The 22,384-nt window shown below is 47.4% G+C and overlaps 3 protein-coding genes and 1 long non-coding RNA gene across 4 annotated transcripts; 2 read left to right on the top strand and 2 right to left on the bottom strand.

Annotated features, from left to right (window-relative positions):
• Positions 1 to 4,536: 4,536 nt before the first annotated feature.
• On the bottom strand, positions 4,537 to 9,149 carry LOC120683435. The gene is made up of 2 exons (XR_005678797.1): positions 9,045 to 9,149; positions 4,537 to 4,681 (listed from the first exon to the last, which is right to left on the bottom strand). It is a non-coding gene; the product is annotated as an uncharacterized LOC120683435 (long non-coding RNA).
• LOC120683434 (NAC domain-containing protein 7-like) lies at positions 6,551 to 9,946 on the top strand. Its single transcript, XM_039965518.1, has 5 exons — positions 6,551 to 6,758; positions 6,856 to 7,018; positions 8,167 to 8,390; positions 8,547 to 8,818; positions 8,972 to 9,946. The coding sequence occupies exons 3-5, from the start codon at positions 8,231 to 8,233 to the stop codon at positions 9,596 to 9,598; spliced, it is 1,059 nt and encodes a 352-aa protein (XP_039821452.1). The 5' UTR covers positions 6,551 to 6,758; positions 6,856 to 7,018; positions 8,167 to 8,230; the 3' UTR covers positions 9,599 to 9,946.
• Positions 9,947 to 12,439: 2,493 nt separating this feature from the next.
• LOC120683699 lies at positions 12,440 to 13,651 on the bottom strand. Its single transcript, XM_039965792.1, has 2 exons — positions 12,642 to 13,651; positions 12,440 to 12,464 (listed from the first exon to the last, which is right to left on the bottom strand). Exon 1 carries the CDS (start codon positions 13,605 to 13,607, stop codon positions 12,645 to 12,647), a length of 963 nt encoding a protein of 320 aa, XP_039821726.1. The 5' UTR covers positions 13,608 to 13,651; the 3' UTR covers positions 12,440 to 12,464; positions 12,642 to 12,644.
• Positions 13,652 to 18,884: 5,233 nt separating this feature from the next.
• Positions 18,885 to 21,388, top strand: LOC120683918 (protein YABBY 5-like). The gene is made up of 7 exons (XM_039966013.1): positions 18,885 to 19,263; positions 19,393 to 19,578; positions 19,694 to 19,904; positions 20,472 to 20,520; positions 20,631 to 20,706; positions 20,828 to 20,902; positions 21,021 to 21,388. The coding sequence occupies exons 1-7, from the start codon at positions 19,129 to 19,131 to the stop codon at positions 21,120 to 21,122; spliced, it is 834 nt and encodes a 277-aa protein (XP_039821947.1). The 5' UTR covers positions 18,885 to 19,128; the 3' UTR covers positions 21,123 to 21,388.
• Positions 21,389 to 22,384: the final 996 nt, after the last annotated feature.

Genomic DNA, 22,384 nt, shown 5'->3' with positions numbered 1-22,384 from the left:
GATGCTAATTAATCCATGTTTAATCAATAATTAGCGGATGATTACTATATCATCACTGTTGCAAATCATGGATTAAGTAGTCTCATTAGATTCGTCCCGCGATTTACAGCCCATCTATGTAAAAAGTTTTGTAAATAAACTTCATTTAGTGCTTCAAATTAGCAAAATTCCGTTGAAAATTTTGTGTTTTTGTGTTTACGGGGTGGGAACTAAACACACCCTTAGAGCAAAATAATGGTTGCGGCGACAGCGGATGAAAAGAAAGGCCCGTAGTTAATGCTGCAGCGGGAGCCGCAGCAAGTGGCGCATGACCAGCAGCCAATAAATGGCGAGCGGGTGACCAGTGCAGCCAATAGAAGATCGTTGCGCCCGCTGCTGTTCGGCGTCTTGCGAAACCCCGCTTCTTCCTCTCTCGTGATTTCTCTCTCACGTCAGATTCAGCCGGCTCCACGTCGTTCATAATACTTGCTATGGCCGGCGAAGAACTGGCTGAATCCTCGTTGGCGGAGAGAGAAAAGAAGAGAGAGTGTAGCGAGCGTTTCGCCAGACGGCGGCTTGAAGCGGGCGCATACACAGGCGCTGCACTTCTATTGGTTGCTCAGCTGCAGGTTCCCTCCTCATTGGATGCGGATGCTGCTGTAAAATTGTCAGAGGCTGCTTCTGCATTAACTGCTAGCCACGGTGGAGCTCATTTCGCCGGCAAGCAGGCGACCTTATAATTCTTGCTCTTATCAACACAACAAATAGCACAGGCTGTATGTACAGGTACAGCGAGGGGACACTTCAACAGCAGCCTGCGCCCCGGACGGACATCGAAACCGGAACGCGGTCGGTAGTCAAAGCTGCGTGCAAAGCCCTGTCATCCTCAATTGAAAAATCTGGGATTATGCGGGTCCAAAACGGATGCGGTGTTAGCGCTGAATCGTGCATGCATCAGAAATTCAGCAGCAGCAAGGACATCGGTTTGCTAGCTTGTCAAGGATACTAGATAGAGCCCGGAGTGACAGCTACAGACTACGGCGGGTCGAAAGAGGCAAGAGGCGTGGGCCACGCGTCGGCATCGCCACACTGGACCGCCGCCGCCTAGCAGACGAGGGGGATCCATCCGATTCGGCAGAGCCGTACGGAGACCGTACTCCGACCCGCCTCCTCGCACGCAGCCACGCAGGTACACGCATCCATCGTCCATCGATCGACGCGAGCCGCTGACTTTGAACTGTACGGTTGAACTGGTGGTGTGGCAGGAGTACCACTGCCATCACTACAACGTGTGTTTGAAGTCGTATCCATCGCGAGGTCTGAACGCCGGGCACCGAGCTGCTTCCTGCTTACTACTTCAGAGCTGAGAGACACGAACGTGGGCTTTGTTCTACGACACTTCACCAAGCCCCAAGACACCAACAATTATCCACACTAGTCTAGACCTTCAGATCATCTGATGATGCTCTGTAAGTGTTCTTCTTCCCGAAAATCGTTCCTCTACCTGCGGCCAAAGCCGGCGTCGGGGGGACCGCTTCAGCTCGAGGAATCGAGACGCAGCGCGGGCATCGGCATCAGAAGATGGAAGACGATGGCATCTAACGAGTTAGTGTGGGCCGGCCCATTTCTATTCGGCGTGACAAAAGGAAGGAATAGGCCTCAGTGGCCCAATAGCCAAACGCTATTGATGGGCTATAGAAACATAACGAATCGGTCGCCCCCAAGCCGCTGCCGCCGCCGTCCGCCCAGCCCACCGTGCGTCGCTCGCTGTTCCTCTCGGCGCGCCGGCATGCGAGTTGTGATGCGGCCTGGGCATTTCGCGTCGCGCACCGAGTAGCGGTGGCCGCCGATCCATCCGGCCGGGTGGTGGCGGCAGACGCTACGCTACGTCGTGCCCTCGTGCGCGGGGGCGGCCATGATGGCGCGGGGGCGTACGAGGGCGGGCCGGCAGGTGCGGGTGCGCGGCGGGGCCCGCGGAGTATTGCCGCGCCCGCAACGTTCTCCATTGGCTGCCCCCCCCCCCCTCCCCTACCGCCAGCGGCCAGTCGGGTGCCGCCACGCGGCGGACGCGGCGCGGAAGGGACCGCGCGCACGTACGCACTCACGGCGGCGCCGATGATTTGTGCGGCGGGCCGACCAGAACTGGCCGGATAGATGATTCTTCGGGGCAGGCGGCGAGGAGCGGCGGGTGGCCGAGTGTCGCCGGCCGGCGGCCGCTCGCCGTCTTACGGCTGCCTGGCCGGTTGCGACCGTTGCGGCGGTGCCTCCCACGATGCGATCGACGCCCACCGCTGCTTACTCCGATCGAGCAGCTGAACGGGGAAAAGCGAGCAAGCTAAGGTGCGGCAGCTCCATCCATCGCATGCATGATGCTGCGTGGAAGTGGATAAGGAGGGCACTAATGATGCCGGGTGTCTTTGTCGATGCATTGTGTTGCAGCAGCCAGCAGGAATGTATAGGCCAGGCGGCGAAGGTGCCGCACGCACGTCCATCCGGATTTGATTCTGATAAGATTAGCAGGGTGGCTTGGGCCCGTAGCCACATACCAAGGACGCTTTATTTAGCTCGTCTTAGTGCTAGTGTGTGTTCACGCGTGCCTCGAGCCCTCTGCATTTCTGATCTTCAGTGCCTACTGTGTGTTCTCTACGCCTTGTTCAAGCTGCTAACTAGAGTTCTGAACAACAACACCTGAACCAACACGTACGTACGCCTGCAGCAGACAGTACTACTGGAGTAGTAGAAGTAGTAGTAGTATACTCGAATGTGCAGGAGGAGCACAGAAATGAGCACGCGCCTGAAACTTTTTGACCAATGCGGCAATGCCCCCCGCGTGCTCGCCGCCTTTTAGCAGGGACTGACAGTCACTGTATGCCGTATGCTCAGTCGTTGCTGAAAGCCAGACGTACCTTGCTCCAAACCATGACCGGAAGGATCGCATACATGAACCTGCACTAGGTTCCTGCTAACTGCTTGTCCGTGTCAACCTGAATACACATACACATCATGCATCCTCCAGTGGAGTAGGATCAGTTAAAGCACAAAAACACTAATGCAACTGCAAGGGCAACTGCAAGGCGAGATTCATAAAAAAAAATGTCGAAAGCAAAAACAATCGTCAGCCGGGCCAGTGTGACGTCGTCAGCTGGCCAAGCTGATGCGCCGTGTGTGTCGCACAGTCCTTTTGCTTCACTTCTCCCCCAGGTCCAAGATGCGCCACCGCTCGCAAGCAAGGCTGCTGTCCACCCAAATACTAAAAACATCCGAGAATGCATCGCCATCCAAGCTGGGAAAAATGGCACCGGCATCTCCAACTCTATCCACTTGTTCCGTTCTTTGTGTGCTCCCAAAGGATGCGCGCCAGCCAGCCAAGCTCTTCCCCGGCGCCAGCGCCGGCTTCTCCGGGGCATCATCGCCATCTGCCTCGCGGCCTCACATTAGTTTAAGCACGCGCCAGGTAGCACGTGTCGACTGCCAAGAACCCCTAGTATAGTAGCTACTACTAGCCTTTAATAGCCAGGGCGCCATGGCGAGGAGAGCAAGAAACTTGATGAGCAGCGGCTGTAGTAGCTGGGGGGCAGAGGCAGCTCTAAGGATTGATCTGCCGTCTGTTCATCGTGATGGATAAGAAGCACGTGGAAGATGTGTGCGGTCGCGCGCGCGCCGTTCGTTGGATCGGACCAAATGAGCATGTGTGGAGTGGATCGATCCTGCGGCAGTGGTGTGAACTGCCAAAAGCTAATGCTTAGCTTCCATCCTTGCGTGCGAGGAAAGGGCGTGCATGGCACACTGAGGACCACGGCTATATTCAGAACGATCAGTTGCTTCATATAGCCAGGGGCCTGCAGCGAACTTTTGCGATTATTGCTATACCGTTGTTTGGCTTTGTTTGGATGCTTGCATTGCTACTGTTTCAGTAATGCACATATGATCATTGTTTTCAGCAGTGGAATCCAACTGATGTAAGTTTATTCTTTGTTCTATCCTCTGAATAGCTAGGGGCGTGAGCTGTTCCCATGTTCAGAGTCTGCAAGAGACTGGCTCCATGGGCCCTGATCAGAGCTGCACATGAGTGCGTCCACAATGATAATAGCTAATACTAACTATTTGGTTAGTTGATGTGGAGGTGAGAGAGAAAAAAACTATTTTATACTATTGGACCCACACGCTCCTCTCATATGTTCTTGAGCTACGAGAAATAAATTAGCTATTTGCTCGTCACTAGTGATTACTTTCTCTTCTACTTTTTTGTTGCCACATCAGATCTAGTTAGCCAAATAACTAATTATTGCGGACGCTCTAAAAGCAGGGATGGATAATGATGAGGTCGAGCCCACGCCGGACCGCCCGCCGCCGCCTCTGCAACTCTGCACCACGCCGGCCGGCCGGGCCTCTCCACCTTAGTATATTCTTAATTCTTATCTGGAACTACGGCTTACTTTGAAGACTGGTGCAGTAGTAATCAGGTTTAGCGCGCATTCTATCGACTACCGGAGTACTTCGCATCTACACCTCACTAAAATTAAGAACCTGCAGTCCTACTGCCTGCCGTACACAGTATGATCTAAAACAAAGAATTGATTCCATGACGGATACAGAGTACATGCAGGTAACAGAATGCATCGTATCAGATAGATACCTGGTGAACATTAGTTACAGTTACAGTGCCCATCAGCAGGAGTGCAGGACCCATCAGTAGCTAACCCTGCCCAGGATAGTAAAATCAATCAGCCAGTGACACATGACATTAGCTTAGCTAGCACCAGGGGTTGTTTGGTTCCAGGGGCTAAACTTTAGACTATGTCACATTCAAAAAAATCTTGATATTTATTAATATTAAATAAAATTTGATTACAAAACTAACTGCAGAACCCTGGGGCTAAATTGCGAGACGAATCTAATGAGGTATATTAATCCATAATTAGCGGATGGTTACTATAGCATCACTGTAGCAAATCATGGATTAATTAGACTCATTAGATTCGTCTCGCAAATTAGCACCCATCTGTCAAAAAAAATTTATAAATAAATTTTATTTGATATTTTTAAATAATAAGATTTTTTTATGTGACAGGGACTAAAAAAATCGATGGAAACAAACGGGGAACCAGCCCTGCTGGTCCTGCCTGCTAAACCCTGACGTGTCTTGAAAGGCTCGGGATCCTTTCCGGCCTCTTTTTCAGGAAGGACACAAGCCGGAGCAGTGTGCGAGGCGCATGCCTTGTGTGGCGCCGGTTTCCATTTGGAACAAGGTCGCCATCCAAAGGGTTTGTTTAGATGAGTTTGTATTTTGCGTTTTTGTATTTTTGCAAGAGAATCTTCAATATTTGAAGTATTAAATGTAGACTAATCACAAAACTAATTACAGTTCTCGTCTGTAAACTACGAGACAAATCTAATGAGCCTAATTGATTCATCATTAGAGCATGTTTACTGTAGTAATTTAGTGTCTAATCACGTCTTAATTAGGCTCATTAGATTCGTCTCGCGATTTACAATCCATTTGTGTAATATGATTCATTTTTCGACTATATTTAGTACACCATACAAGCGATTTATAAAAATTTTACATTTTGCGTTTATAGATCTAAACAAGGCTAAAATATACTTAGGTCGGTCGAGAAACGGGCCCGGCCGCGGCTAGCCCACCTGAGAGCGACCATCGGAGGAGAAGCCAGCAGAAGCCAGATACTACCTCCGGAGCTAGCTGAGTTGCTGTGGTACTGACAGCTAGCTAGATGACATGACCAACCGTGGATAGGTGCAGCTAGCGTGGGACTCAAAGTGCCCACGACGCCATGGATTACCACAGCAACTGTAAAATTGCACAGATGAAGCCGTGGTCACAGGATCAGAAACCAATGGTGAACGAACTAGAAGATCAGAAACCATGTACATATACATCATCTCGTGCCTAGCAGGAGCTATGATTCCCGCGTATAATTGCACAGGTCGATCAGTAGTCCTGGACCACGGCCACTAACAGAGAGTGACCTTTGTGGATGAGCATGTAAACGCATCACCCTGTTTAGTAACGTCTGGTTCAGAGAGCCCCGGGGATCACGCAGTGCAGCAATCGATCGATCGATTAGGTTTACAATCATGAAAACGCATCCCGTTGCCGTTGATGGCCATGATAACTTGGCTTTCAGGGCCACACACGCCGATGCACGTTTCGGTTAAGGCTCGATCGGAGGAGTAGCAGCGAACCTTTTACCACATCGTTGTTGCAGACCCGTGGCCTGTCGCTGAATTTTAGAAGGCCATAGCCTAGCTTTTCTGCTGCCTAGCTCGCCCCTGGCATCGGCCATCATTGCTGCTGCCCCCAGCCTCTCCTCCCTCTCCCTGCATGTTGCACCGAAAGGGCCATGACTCGCGTGGAGCACTACTACATAAGCTTCGTCCACATACGGAGGGGGAGGAGCTAGCTGAGGTGATCGCTGAGAGACCGGCCGGCACAGACCGCGTGGCCGGGGCGGCGGTCGCTGTCGTCGGCGGGTGAGGCGAGGTGGCGGTTACGGCGAAGAAGGCCAATAGAAAAACGCGGGGGGAGGCCGGAGGAGGGGAGCGAGAGATCGGGGGAGATCTCCGCGTCGCTGTCCGCCCGCGTTGCTCCTGGATTGCACCCAGCCTTGGCCCGCAATCCATCCGCGCTTTCCGGCGCCACCCACCACCGGGCCGGCCACCGCGCGCCCATATATACCCGCGCCGCGGCCTTATCCCGCCTCTCGATCTATCCATCATCGGCTGACGAAAGCGAGGGGTCGGGGCTTCCGGGCAAGGTAGAGCAGCCTCCATTATTACCTTCGTCTCTCGATGATCTCTCGTGCTGTCGCTCGTTTGCTCAACTGCTGATCAATGGCCTGCGCGCGCACACAGTTCGCTGTTTCTTCGTCGTCTCCGTGAGCGCAAGGGCTTGCGGATCCCCGAGAAGACGGCGAGGAAAGGGAACGGCGAAGCTCTGGCGGCCCGGTGCTCCAGCACACTTGCTTTCGGCGTGATACACGGAGATAAGGCCTAGCTCAAAGACAAGCTACCACAGGTAATCAGCTCACAACTTTGTAGGTTCCGATAGTCAAACAACTCCAGTCTATCAATCATATCTGAAAGACAAGCCAATAGCAGGGATCTGCAAGGACATATAGTCCCGTCTATTCTTTGAGAAAATAAAAACAATTTGTGTTTGGCGATTGTTTACTGCAGTCTTTACAGTGTCTCCTTTGGTTTAATGGAAAACAAGCACGCATGCCCTTCCCCGTTTTTTTTTAAAGATGGCCCTTCATTTTTTTTAAAAAAGAATACCCTAATAATGGTTCGAGGCCTTTATGGTGTCTTTATCATTATTAAACATGCTGTGTGTTTCCTCAAGGTGGCAGGGCCTAAATTAAGTTTCGACTCCAATACTGAATTGAACTGATTTAGCTTATAGTTGCAATTTTTCCTAGTTTACATACATGATGATTTAGCTATCATTTGAGATCTATTAATTTGAGGGAGTCCAACGAAAAGTTTCACGTGCGGAGAAATGTAGTAGCTTCATAGACATAGAAGATACATAAACAAAGCAAGATATTAGATTTCGTCTGGACAATCGTATGATGAAAGTATGAGCCTGCTTCTGCCTGTAATGCCACGTACAATGATTCCCACCTTTTTCCTATAAACATTTAAGGTTTCTTCACAGCTAAATATATAAGAATTATATTTTATAGATTTTAGGATTTTGGTCCGGCTTTCTTACGTTTGACTGCTAGAGCATACAAAATTATCTAGATTGGTCTCCTTCTAGTCACATGATATATTTGATTCTCTCTGGCTAAAATTGTATAACTTAGACTGATATTTTTTAAAAAAATATGTATATTGAACTATAAAAACCATATGAATAGATTTCTTCCCAGAGTACTCCTAAATTATTTAATTATATAAATACGTATCATTGGAAAACTCATTTATCTGCATAGAAACTGATGGCCAGGTTTTGCTAATTGGAAAGTTGTTTCTAGTCCAAATCTTCATATATATATTCTTGAACAGTGTATTTTTGAACATGATGGAGTCATGCATTCTTATCACTGAAACTTGTTATTTTGTCTGGATTAGTATACCATAGATAGGCCAACATATTTCAAGATACTAACCGGTAACCGAACTGATGGCTAGATGATAACTTTATTAACCATGGTGCAGTGAGGTTTGGTCGACATATATCTAGCCGAATAATAGCTTGGATCGGAGGAAGAAGAAGAAGAAGATGGAAGCTTTCACCCATGTTCCTCCAGGCTTTCGTTTCCACCCTACAGATGAGGAACTCGTTGATTACTACCTTAGGAAAAAGGTAGCACTGAAGAAGATAGACTTGGATGTCATAAAAGATGTGGATCTCTACAAAATTGAACCTTGGGATCTACAAGGTAATCTCAGCTCCATTGATATGCTTCAATCTTGCATAATAGAAATCTGAACTTGAAGATGAGTATAATGATACGCTTCTTGTGAACTCATTCATGCATGAAACTCAATGAACTTATGCTCTAATAAACCAACTTCTATGTATGTTGTTTAACCAGAAAAATGCAAGATTGGAAATGAAGAGCAGAACGAGTGGTACTTCTTCAGTCACAAGGACAAGAAGTACCCTACGGGCACTCGCACCAACAGAGCAACGACGGCCGGTTTCTGGAAGGCCACCGGAAGGGACAAGCCGATCTATGTGAAGAACTGCCTCGTAGGGATGAGGAAGACACTGGTTTTCTACAAGGGCCGGGCGCCGAATGGACAGAAATCAGACTGGATCATGCACGAGTATCGCCTGGAGACCAACGAAAATGGATTTCCACATGTAAGATTATTCGCAGTCCCGTGAACTGTTTCATCTCGACATCTCAATGCAACGACGACGATGCATGCATGTCAGCATCGCATCGATCCTATTACGCATTCGTTCTTCAACACGTACAGTACCTAACAAAAAGGTAACATGCATGCCGTTCAGGAGGAAGGATGGGTGGTCTGCAGGGTGTTCAGGAAGCGTCTCGCCACCGTCCAAAGAATGGCAGGGGACTCACCTTACTGGTTCAGCGACCACGCCGGGTTCATGGCGCCGGAGCTGCTGGGCTCGCCGAGGCAGGCGGCGCATCACCAGCAGAGCGCTGCTGCGATGTACCACAGGCCCCAGAGCAGCAGCAGCAGCTACCACCCTTGCAAGGTGGAGCTGGAGTACCACCACCTCCTCCCCCAGGAGCACTTCCTGCAGCAGTTCCCTCAGCTGGAGAGCCCCACCAACAAGCTCCCCGACCTCATCAGCCAAGTAGCCACCACCCTCCAACCGTGCAGCCTTGCACAGGAGCACGGCGCCCCTCGCTACAGCGTGCCGGAGCTTCATGCCGAGCCCGTCTACCTGCCGGCTGGGGACGCATCAGGCACAGATTGGAGGGCTCTCGACAGGTTCGTGGCGTCTGAGTTCATCAGCCACGGTGACACCGACACCACCCCCAGGGGATCAAGTTACTCCGATCCAGCGGTGCAGGTGTTTCAGCATGCTGAGGAGAAGGAAGAGGAGGCCTTGGAGTACGTGTCAACGTCGGCCTCCTGCGGAGGGGATAACGACTTGTGGAAATAGCAGGGTAAATGGTATGCACACAGTACTAAATCACTAATGCATTATTGCATTGCACAAGCTAAGCCCCCAATAACGTTGTGATGGTGTGATTGATTGATATGTAACCTGCTAGTGTATAAGTAGTCAACCGATTCAATGTGTCATGGCAAAAAGGTGGTACATAATAAAAGTGTAACCGGTGAGAGGCTACACTTGCATGTGTAAGTTGGCATAAGCTCTGATGTTGATAAGGTTTAGCAACTGACCTGGCAATTCGTGAAGATTATTTATAGCTAGTCGAGGTGTCAAAGACAATGCCTATTTGCTGTATTGTTCATGCATGTACACAGGTGTAGCTATACACTGTCATTCTTTAGTCTTATCCTCATGAAATCCGTCTTTTGTTAAAGGAAATAAAAATTACTCTCTCTCTCTCTCTCTCTCTCTCTCTCTCTCTCTCTCTCTCTCTCTCTCTCTCTCTCTCTCAGATTTTGACACTTGAGCTTGGACGACCATCTTATCTTACTATTACTAATTGGAGGCTCCTTTGGAGCCTTCACGTGAAACCACCTAGAATCCTAGGTGTACACTCTGAAAAAATAAAAAATTCTATAAATTCTCACAAAAATCAGAAACATCCAGCCATCAATCCGACAACTTTAATTATAATAATCATCGGATCTGTTATCTTTCCTAATAAATTACCCACCTCTGCCATTATAAAAATAAACTAAAGTAACCCTCTAAAGATGTATCTAAATTACCCACCTCTGTCATTACAAAAAAAACCCTCTAATCTTTGTGTAAATTACCCACCTATGCCATTATAAAAATAATACAAATACCTCCCTAAATTTGTATATAAATTATCCAATTATGTCATTATAATTACAAGTTAAATTACTCATAAATCTTAATCTAAATTATATAATTATAATAATATTAAAGTGCACCAATATAAAATTCTAAAATTACTATTTCTATCATTATTAATATGTTATTTATGTTATTATTTATATAAAAATACTATCCACGATATTTGTCACCATATATTCATGTATGATGGAAGAAATAAGAATATCAATTCACAAACAAATAGTTCAACTAAACATATATTGAATACATATGGAAGTGTGCAAAATGAAATCTATTGTAACTAAATAATAAAAATATATATTTTAGAGTATGTGTTAGAATATTCAATAGATGAAAAGAGCGTGAGATAGATAATTATAATTATTGATCTTATTTTTATATTAATTCTGAGTACGGGTTGATAGACTAGTATAACTTAATGAACTTGCTTGTCACATTTTCACAAAATAGCAACCCTTATATAGAAAATACATACAAATGCAAATATTTTTGACACGGACGGATGAGGTTAAACTACGTGTCCATGTCACATATATATGACATATGTTGAAGTAAATCACTTTCTAGGTAGGAGAAATACACTACTCACCGGAGGACGACACAAACGCGCCGACGACGCGGAGAAGATCTGACTTATGAGGCCCCCGCTCGCCGGACGGCAGCTGGCGCCCTCACCGTCGCTGCCTATGCTTGACATGACGCGCCGCCGGCCGCCGGCCGCCAGTCTCGACGCAACGCCGCAGTTTGGGGAGCGGCCGGGTGCCCGCCCGCCCGCCCGGGTGTGTGTGTGCGCAGTTGCCATGTTGGGCTGTTGCGCGGGAGAAGGATTTGGGCCTCGGTACGCGTTGGCCCAAGATTACGCCAGGCGTCCAGCTTTGTGCCGGCCCGGTGGGCACAACATGGGTTTTTCTCTCCTAGTAGTAGGCATTATCTCTCTGATCGCGTCACGCCGTCACGTAATAACGTTTCATGCTACCGTTGAGGCGTACTAGTGCTTTGCTTGATCGCGCTATACATGAACCGATGAGCGTTTTGACCTTGCTTCTGCAAAAGTAGCTAGGCCCCAAGCAACGATGACAAGGGACGTTAGTTGTCACGTTACACTGTTACAGCCTCTCAAAGAATGAAGCCGCGAGGTCCACACGCCTGTTGACCTGTGTACTAGTATTGTTCAGGCAATCAAGAGCCTTCTGTTAGGCTGTGGTCGCTGCAAAATCCTGTAATCAAGACCATTTATTTACAGTTACAGTTACCTTAGCATCTGCAGTCTCTTGTGCACCATTTAGGCATTTATTGCACCAGGGTTTGGATTTTTTTTTTATCAAACCAGAGTTTGAACATTGGCATAACGAGTCGTACGCTCATACTCCCTCCCTCCAGTCTTTTCACGAAGAGGTATTTGGTTTTGTTAGATCAAGACGAGGCTCTAAAAAAATAATCTATTAACGTGTTTCTGTTCATGTCATCCAAAAAAGCATGCTTAAGAAAGTAGTATTTTTCAATATGAATATAATAACATCGATTCTGGAGTATTAATAGACTAATTATTGGTCAAATGCTGTCCTTACAAAATGAAATAAGCTCTACATTTGTTTTCAAATGTTTGAGTATTTGACTAGCTCAATTTGACGCAAAACTTGTGAATAATTTATTTCGATTTTTGTGACTACAGCATGCCATTGTAGTATTGATCTCCATAAATAAGTAAATAACTAACTGTCCGTGCAAATGCAAGCTTATTCCCCCAAGGAAAAAAAAGCGTGAAGAATAGGCTAAGTTGACCTTGGTGCCGCTGCGTGCCTACGTACCAGTAGTAGTAGAACCTAGACAAGGCAAAGTTGCGGTTAGCCTGCTGCCCTGCTACGGTGGTCTACGTACATGTACGGTGTGTGTTGCCAAACGTGAAAAAAGTACTCGTAGCAACCAACGACGCAGGAATACACAACGGTCACTTCCGGGGTGAGAGTATATATATACCTCTTCACCCAGGGGCGGGCCCAGGATTTGGGATCTTGGTATTCAAAATTGTAAGTAGTGGAAAATTTTTTTTAACAGCCCAACATATATATTAGTAGCACATGATTTAGTACTAATAACATAAATTGTTCAAAATCTGAATTCTGAAATTGTTCAACATATAGAAAATAGAGGTACTAAAACAATAAATGGCATTAATAAGGATGCTTACAAATTACAAGATGACTTTTCGGTCCTTCATAGCTTGAAAATAATTGATGATGTCCTCATCCTTCGCTTGCAAGAAGAATTCCCTTTCAATGAATGTGATCAAACAATTATTCAGAAAATCCTGTCCCATCTTGCTTCTTAACTTGTTTTTTATAGTGTTCATTGCAGAAAAAATCCTCTCAACACCAGCAGTTGCAACAGGAAGAACTAGAACCAATTTGAGAAGTTTGTACACAATGTCATACCGAGAAACCATATCTCTTTTAACTAGCATCATAGACAAGTCTGCTAGACTCCTCAAATTTTTGAAGTTCTCATCATTCCTCACATCATTAATATAGTTGCGTAGTTGAAAACGAAGTTGGTTCCTCTCTTGAAAATCAAAGTCATGAGGATAGAACCCAGCAAGCTTAACCAACTTCTCATTATCAAAGGCAGAAAAAGAATTAGCTGGATTGAATGCTGCCATACATCTAAGTAGCTCTGTGTTTACCTCATCAAACCTGCTATTCAGTTCCTGAAGTTGCCTATCAATGACACCCAAAAACATATCAGCATGAAACCTGTGATAATTTGTGGCACCTCTATAGAACTTAGCTGATCTTTGAATAGGAATATACTTTCCATCCATATCAACAACTTTAACTTTGTGCTTCTCACAGAAAGAAGTGACATTCTTAAGAAATTCTTCCCATCCAGCATCTCTTCTCAAAACATCCAATTCCACCTTTGTGAGCTCAAGAAGATCCATTGCATTTACAATATCTTGCTCCCTCTTTTGCAAAGCATTGCATAAGTCATTTGTGTATCCAAATATTTCATTCATCATGTGGAGCAGAAAAACAAACTCAAATGAGGTAAATACTCTGAGCATAGTTTGAGCTCCAAATGCCTCAACCCCTTTACCTTCTTTCCCAACTCTAAAAAGCACTTTCTTGATTGAAGGATACAAATGAATCACATGCATAACAGTTCTATAATGAGATCCCCAACGTGTATCACCTGGTCTTGCTAAGCTCATTTCTTGATTCAATCCTTGGCCAGTTTCAATTTCACCCAATTTCAGTGCTTCAATCATGTATTCAGCTTGAGCTATGCGAAGCATGCAGATTTTCTTGCAAGACATGTCTAGAACATTCAACAAATATGCAAGTTGCCCAAAAAACCATTGACAATCAATATTCTCTTTAGCTACAGCTATAAGGGTTAGCTGAAGTTGATGGGCGAAGCAATGGACATAATATGCAGAAGGGGACTCTTCCATAATTAATTTCTTCAAACCATTGACATGACCTTTCATATTACTAGCTCCATCATATCCTTGACCACGTATCTTGGATAAAGGCAACTGATATTTGATAAGTAAGGACTGAATTGCTTGTTTAAGAGTCAATGATGTAGTATCTTCAACATGCACAAGACCAAAAAACCGCTCAACAGGTTCTCCATTTTTATTGACATAACGCAAGCAAAGGGCCAATTGTTCCTGTTGGTAGGCATCACTAGACTCATCAGCAAGAATGGCAAAGCATTCATCACCAAGTTCCTCTATAATAAATTTGGTTGTTTCATTAGCACAAGCAGCAATAAGTTGTTTCTGAATCTTGTGGTCAATCATCTGGCAATTGTGTGGAGCATTTTCAAGAACCACCATATTAACTTCTTCAAAATTCCCTGCCAGCCAAGCCAAAAGTTCCCTGAAGTTCCCTTGATTGTTTGAATCCTTTCCCTCATTATGACCACGAAAAGCTAACCCTTGACGCAAAAGATACCTTATGCACTTTAGTGACCATGTCAAACGAGCTAGATACTTAGCCTTGAAATCTGCACTGTTTGAGCCTATAGACTCACGAATTGAAGTCCTAGGTTTCATGAACAAATTATATTTCTCCTCAGCTTCATTGTGAGCACTATTGATAGCACCAACATGCCTACGAATTCTGCACTTCATATTCCAATTTCGAAAACCTTCATTAACAAAAGCATCTCCACCAGGATATTTGCTACTATCCTTGAACAAGTAGCAAATAAAGCAATATGCAGCACCTGTATGCATACTATACTCTAGCCACTTGAATTCATCAAACCATTTAGGTTGGAATCGGCGCATACCTCCACATTCATGTTGGGGAAATAATTCTCTCTTCATTCTTGGTTGACATGGCCCCAATGCAATGTATGACCTTCTGACCGAATCTTTGTCATTGACGGGATAGCTTGAGATAGAAGGCCTCAATCCCGGATCATGCTCTATATTATAATTACTATCATCTTCATCGCCGGAGTCAGATTCATCTATAGGCATAGATTCATCATCTTCAATTATTGAGGGATTAGCTGGTGGCTGCTGCTGCTGCTGCTCATCTCTCTCTGCTTCAAGAGGTATGGTGTTTGTCCCACTGCTACTCTGCCCTTGAAATACCACTATCTGCCTTTGATTTTCATTAGTAGGTGGAGCAACAACCTCTGACTCAAGAGGTTTTTTCTTTGCCGCAGCTCTTTGCAAGAAAGATTTCAAATCAACGGCGGCACTACCACCCCTCTTCCTTTTCATAGTTTAAACCTACAAATTAGAAGTAGTCTTGCATTAGCTCAATGGCACTCTTGCTGTGCCCCGCATCATCAAATTCTTCCTTAGCAATTAGCATCATCAAACAAACCAATGACCATACAGGAAACTAACACCCAAGTGGACAAGAATAGGAAAACAGAATCAGGGGTCAGGGCAGCAGTACCCGTTGCTTCGAGCAGAACATCAGCACCCCCAGGATGGTCTTCCAAATACTTGGTCACATCATAAATCTGCATTGCAGAGAATGAGTTTACTTAGCAGTAAGATCAGTGCAGCGTATTTCAATTATACTTGACCTGAAGCTTCAATGGACCCAATTTTGTTGGTAATTAGTTGACGAACAGAAGGACAAAATTCCATGGACTATCTAATGCTGTGCAGAATCAATCTACTAATTAGTTCACCATGCCTTCCCAATCTCGCAAACCTGACATCCAGAGCACCGCGCGCACGGAGGCAAAAACCTCTCAGGCCCATCGAACATGTCCACATCAAACGAGCAGTGCACGCTCACCCTTCCCCATGTGCGTTCACACCTCTACCTACCAATACCGTACGTACAGCAGCAAGCAAGGGAGGAGGAAGGAGCGGGACGGTGGCGCTACCTTGCCGGCCAGAAGCAGGCTAGATCTAGATAGTCGCCCGGCCTCCGTCGCCGTGAGCCGCCCAGGCGCCTTAAGACGACGAGACCGGACGCTGGACGCCGACCACCGGGACTCGGCGAATCGCGCCGCCGCCCGCCGCGAACTGCGCCGAATCGCGCCGCCGCCGCTGCCGAGGGTTGGGGTTGGGGAATGCCAGAGTTGGGGACTCGGGCTCAGGCTGCGGTCTATTTTGCAGGCGAGCAGGCCGAGTGGGCCGGGGGATGGGCCGCAAGGCTGGCTGGGCTACGGACGGGAACGGGCCAGGTTTGGATTGAACTTCTCTATTTTGCTTTTTTCCATATATATGTATGGTATATACTATGTATAGAAAATTTTTTCTCCAAAATAATGAGTATTCAGTTGAATACCATTGAATTCATGTGGGCCCGCCCCTGTCTTCACCCCTTTCATTTACTTCTCTCTCTCCCCACCAACCACGCCTCCAAAACATTAAATCCTTCACTTCTCTCCATCCCAGTGCTCGATTCTTGGATGTACACGCTTTTACACTACAGGGAATTCCTGCTTGCATGCGCTCCCGTCCCGGCCAGGCTCCGGCAGCTGCCTATCATAGCCTTGTATCGCGCGCGCTGTGGCCACTGGCTAGCAGCAATGCATGCAGCAATGCAGCATGCTGCGTCCCGGCAGATCGCAGGATTCTCTCCCGGAGAAACATGTCGAGCAGGTAAACGTGAGGACGAGCTCCCTGGCGGTCTGTGGAATGGTTGATTTGATTCTCCCCAGGAAAGAAAAGAAGTGCGCCCAGTACTACATACTGCAACTCCCTGCGAGAGTGAACAGCGCTGCACGCGCTGCAAACACGGCCAAGGAGCAAGACCCATCCTGCACAACGCGGCCGCGCGCGCCTGCCACTCTCGATTGACGGAGGAGCTCTGTTTCTCTAGCAGGCAACGGCCGGCCGGTCTGGTGGCGGGATGGCCAGCGCACACAAGCAGACCGGTACATATTCCGGCACGGCGCGGCCGGCATGGAGGCATGCGCCGGAGCACGAGCTAGCCTAGAGCGAAGGGTGCGATGCACATTTCGCGCTGCCGCGCGCGCCCGCCGGCCGCCTCCGATCTCAGCATCCAGCAAGCGACGAAAGTGCACCGGCCGGCGGTCCCGGCGACCGGCGACTGATCCTGGCTGCTAGTACCCCTCTGGGCGCTGCCGGCCGCGCCTAACCTGCTTTTGTCTCTATTTAAGTCGTTTTTCCGGGGCACCAATTGCGGCAGGCAGGCACAGGGTTCCTAGCTAGTTACGGGGACCATGCATTTCCGGAGCGCCTAGCTCGCCGAGACCGGCCTCGGCCACAGGGCACGCCGGCGCCACGCCTTGTCATCGGCGCGCGGCAGGCTGTAGCTAGGCCAGGCGTACGTGCTCGCAGTACGTACGTCCAGGGCAAGGATACTCGCGTTGGGGCAATCAATTCGGGCGCAGCAGACCGCCGTGTCTAGGCCTGCCGAGGCCCTTCGGCTTTGCATTGGCTGGCGCGGCCACTGGCCGGCCGGCGCGCGCGCGGCGGCACCGAGTTGAGAAACGGAAGGGATTGCGCCAACAGTGGCAGCTCAGCTCCGCCCTGATAGGACCTCGCCTTCGCCGGCCTTCATGTGAGGGCGCATGAGACACCTGGATTGGAACGAACATGTCCGACCTAGATTGTCCACGGCCTGCGCGACGGCGACCGCGTTGTGTAGCCTAATCCGTGACGTGGGCGGTCACGCTAATCGGTGGCCGGAAATAATAGCAGCAGCACTGTGGCGGCACTGTAACAAGGGCACCGTCCGAACGTGTCAAAAGTTGCGACCACACCGGAACGCGCCAGGCCGGTCGATCGCTAACTAGTTGGGGCGGGGGCGGGCCGGCCCACTGGCCCACTGGCTCTGCCGTCCGCCACCGATCCCCACCACTCATTCCGGCCCTGCCCGCTTTTCAGACAAACAGTCGCTAGCGGCTACTGCTGCCGCCACTGTTCCCACAGCCTAGCAGAGACCAGCCAGAGAAAGAGAGATGGGGGCCGGACGACCTCCCTCGGCTTTGCTGCCCTCGATGCCTTTCCCAATTTTGCCCCTGGTGGCCTGCGCCCATTCACATTCACGCACCACCCGTCGACCGTCGTCAGTCGTCACCCGGTGAATGACCCGAAGCAAAGCACGGCCTCCCTCTCTCGGGCTCTCACGCTAGCCGAGCTGAGCGCATCTCATGTTCATGTTTAGTTCGTGAAAAAGTTTGAATTTTAGTATGGTAATACATTCAATTTTATTTAATAATTAATGTTCAGTCATAAACTAATTAGATTTTAAAAACTCATCTCGTATAAAACAACTAAACTATATAATTAGTTATTTTATTCAACTGCATTTACCGTTTTTATGCATGTATCCAAAGATCCAGGCCTTGTTTAGTTGCGAAATTCAAAAAATCCAAATCTATCACATCGAAAGAGAATCTTATATGCATGAAGTATTAAATCTAGACGAAATAAAAAATAAATTGCATAGTTTGCTTGTAAATTGAGAGAGGAATCTAATGAATCTAATTAGGCTATGATTAGACACTAAATTGCCACAGTAATTGCTACAGTATGCATTCTATAGTGGTGGATTAATTAGGTTCATTAGATTCGCCTCGTTGTTTACAGACGAATTCTATAATTAGTCTATGCTTAATACTTCAAATGTGAAAAGATTCTATTTTTACAACTTCACGTGGGCAACTGTACGAGTCCTCAATGTGATGGATACTATAGGAAATTTTTTAGGTACGAACATGACCTCATTCAATCATGACTTCAAGAGCCAACCGGGGCAAATGCAACAGGCTACAGGCAACAACAGATCCGAGGCTTTCTCGAATCGGCCGGGCAAGGCCGTCAATCAAATCCGCCAGGTGACGAGCCGCTCTCGCGTCAAATCCGGCGCCGCTCCATCAGCTCGTCACATCGAGATGCCGCACCGCATCCAGAGCCCCGGGCCAGGGGGACCGAGCCGCCCGGCACGCCCCTATATAAAGCCCACCCCGTGCTCATCCGATTCCGATCCATCCATCCCTTCCTCTCGGCACTCGCCTTCTGCTCTTCGTAGTCGTATAGAACACCACTTGCCTTGGTTTCAAAAAAAAGAAAAAAAAAAGAACACCACTTGCCTCGACCTCTCCAGCGCCGGCCACACCTCGCGGGGAACCGGAAAGCTTGTTGCGCAGCTGCCACAGCCGCCGGCTGGGAAGAGGCGAGGTCTCTACTGCTCCGTGGGAGCACAAAAGCTTGGCGCGCGATGATGTCGTCGGTGCCGGTGCCGGAGATGTTCGCCGTGGACCAGCACCCGTACCTCGCGCCGCAGCAGCCGGCGGCGGTGGAGCAGGAGCAGCTCTGCTACGTGCACTGCAAGTGCTGCGACACCATCCTCGCGGTACGTATCGGATCCGCGTATGTATGGTTCCGGCCGTGTCCGCGACGACGACAACGCTAACCAGCTCTAGTCCGATCCGATCCGTGTCCGCGCGTGCGTCGTGCTCGTGCACGTACTGCGTGCTTGCAGGTGGGCGTGCCGTGCAGCAGCCTGTTCAAGACGGTCACCGTGCGGTGCGGCCACTGCGGCAACTTGCTCTCCGTCAACCTCCGGGGCCTCCTGCTGCCGACGGCGGCAGCCGCCACCAACCAGCTCCCCTTCGGCGGCGGCCAGCAGCAGGCTCTCCTCTCCCCCACCTCCCCGCACGGCCTACTTGTATGCTGTTTTGCTAGCTGCGCCATTTCTATGATGATTTCTTCTTCACCGTATCAGTTATATATGATGCATGGACTGCGTACGAACCAATAATACTAACATAATCTTCCTGCAGGACGAGATGGTGCCGCCGTTCCAACAAGCGCCGAGCCTGCCGAGTGCTGAACCGGCGAGCGCCTGCGTGAGCACCATCACCAGCATCAACAACAGCTGCGGCGGCGGCAACAACGCGCCGGTCATGTCGTTCATGGCGCCGCCGCCGCAGGTGAAACCTGCACCGCAGGAGCCGCAGCTGCTGCCCAAGAGCACGGCGTCAGGGAATAAATGTGAGTGTTAAGTTTGCGTTATTTTATTTTTCCTTTTCATCATTTTAATGCACTAGCTAGCAAGTAGAGAGCTGAGAGCGATCTAGTCAAGAGAGGACACAGTTCTTATCAGCACGCATGCAGCTTGATCCTCTCGTCACTTGAGATTTTTGCCAGTCTTTTTTTCCCTCTTTCTAGTTTTCTTCATGAAGGATTCTTTTTGAGAGAGAGAGGTCAAGAGCAACAAAGAGGGTGGATAGTCTGAACGTCAGATAAGCAGTTCCTTCTGCATGTGTGATTCTTTTCCCCGTACGTTCACGGAGACTCTTCCCAAATCCCAAAGATAAAATTAAATGTGCACTGTGCGAAAAAAGTAGAGCAGAAATATAAGTGTTGAAATATGCAAGTGCAAAACACAGGAGATCCAACAGTGGTCGTCTTTAGGGACCGATGACAATACACGTACAGAACTTTGTTGGCCCCATGCTGTCTGACACTATTTGATGATGTAGTTTTCTCAGCGCTTGCAAATACGTGATTATTGTTCATCGGCTCTGTTAACTCGACTTGGGTGTTCTTTTCCTGCAGCTTCAGAGAAGCGGCAGAGAGTTCCTTCTGCATACAACCGATTCATCAAGTGAGTGTATCCGTTGGTTTCACTTACAAGTTATTTCCCCCCTTTAGCATGCAGCTATATGTTGACGATCTTTGCTAATAACACACATGCACTATTTTGGCCATCTATAGAGATGAGATCCAGCGCATCAAGGCCAGCAATCCGGACATCACCCACAGGGAGGCTTTCAGCGCAGCTGCCAAGAATGTAAATAGCTCCTCTCTTTTCTCAAGCGCATGCACCTGAGACCTTCTAATAAGTTGTCAGTCCATATTTGCAGTATGTTCTACATTGACTAAATTCAATTTCCCTCTCTTCTCTGCAACAGTGGGCCCATTTCCCACAGATCCATTTCGGTCTCATGCCGGATCAGGGCCTGAAGAAGACCTCTATCCAAAGTCAGGTAAGATCCTGCGAAGACCAAACCCTAATCATATACTACACTGTAATTAATCGAAACCTCAAAGCCAACGAACATGTATGCCTGAGGAACACTTTCAATTTCTTGCTGCGTTTTGTAGGAGGGAGGTGAATACATGCTTTTCAAGGATGGTCTCTATGCAGCTGCGGCGGCAGCGGCAGCCGCCGCCGCAGCATCTACCATGGGCATTGCTCCCTTTTGACCTTCGACCGGCGGGAAATGATCTACCTTTGTGCTTCTGCTTTCATCATATGCTAGGGTTCTGCCTCGGACCCTCGGCCCCTCGATATCCCGGCATCCCGCTGCTAGTTTAAGTACTAGCTCTAATTAATGTTTCCTCTCTAGAGGATCTCGAAATGTATCTCAGTAACCGTATCTATGTGTTGTACTCTTTTTTCTGGGAAGATGATGTTGCCGTGCGTATGTTGCCTCTCATATATATTATATGGACATAATTCTAGCTGGATATTTGTCTGAAAATCTTCTACTTTAGCTTTTCCTAATCATCACCTCCACTCCGTCGGTCACAAAAACATATGTAGTTTCACTTTGCGATCAAATACAACTTGGCAAACTTTTTTAAAAAAATAATGGCTACCAATATCTTTCTGAAATATTAAAACGAAAAAGCAAAAAAATCATACATATGTATTTGTCAAGAAAAATGTTTTTGCAATATTAGAATTTAATTGTGCCATATAATTATACTAATAAAGTATTGTTGGTGAAAGTCGTGTTTCAAGACCTTTTTTATGTCATGTTGTGGTAACTTTTTCACTATTTCCATAGTATCAGTTTTGTCACCGACGCATGCACCGTGGCAGCTGCCTTTGATATTTACACCAAAATTACATGTTCTAAAAATTGTCTACTGCCTTGGGTGGGAGGAGATATTTTAACATTGTAGTAGCTAATGTAACCTTTGCTGGAATTAAACTGCATGTCTTTAGTTTAGATTATCATTATTAGAGAATTATTCTTATGCATGACATCATCAACACCCTTTCTGTTGATAGCATTATTAAACTGAAATGTATCCAATGATGCATGACAAAGTGACCAGGAACACCTACAACAGATTATTCATCTCTCATACCCAGATACTCTATATATTTTCTCTCTAATTATAGGATAGAGAATGAAATTTCCCTACATTTGAGTTAGAGGGAAGAGTGATTTGGTAATCACTGAAAAAATATTTTGTTATATTACTAGGTACGAAATTAGTAATCTGCTGGAGCACCTCCTATTACTAAAAAGATATTTTTTAATATTGAGGAGAAGAATAAGTAATCTTCTGGATATGCACATGATATGCAGTATATGTACCTTGAGGGCTAATTTTATCGCCGTTAAAGTGACATAGAATAAGTCAAGAATAGGGGCGGGTCCAGTATGTACCAAGGGTATTCAGTTGAATACACATTATTTTTGACAAAAAAAATATATATATAGTATTTGTCA

This window comes from Panicum virgatum, chromosome 7N (genome assembly GCF_016808335.1).
Source record: "Panicum virgatum strain AP13 chromosome 7N, P.virgatum_v5, whole genome shotgun sequence".
NCBI classification, from domain to species: domain Eukaryota; kingdom Viridiplantae; phylum Streptophyta; class Magnoliopsida; order Poales; family Poaceae; genus Panicum; species Panicum virgatum.
The sequence above is the reverse complement of the archived record's forward strand: the minus strand, read 5'-3'. Positions and strand labels throughout refer to the sequence as shown.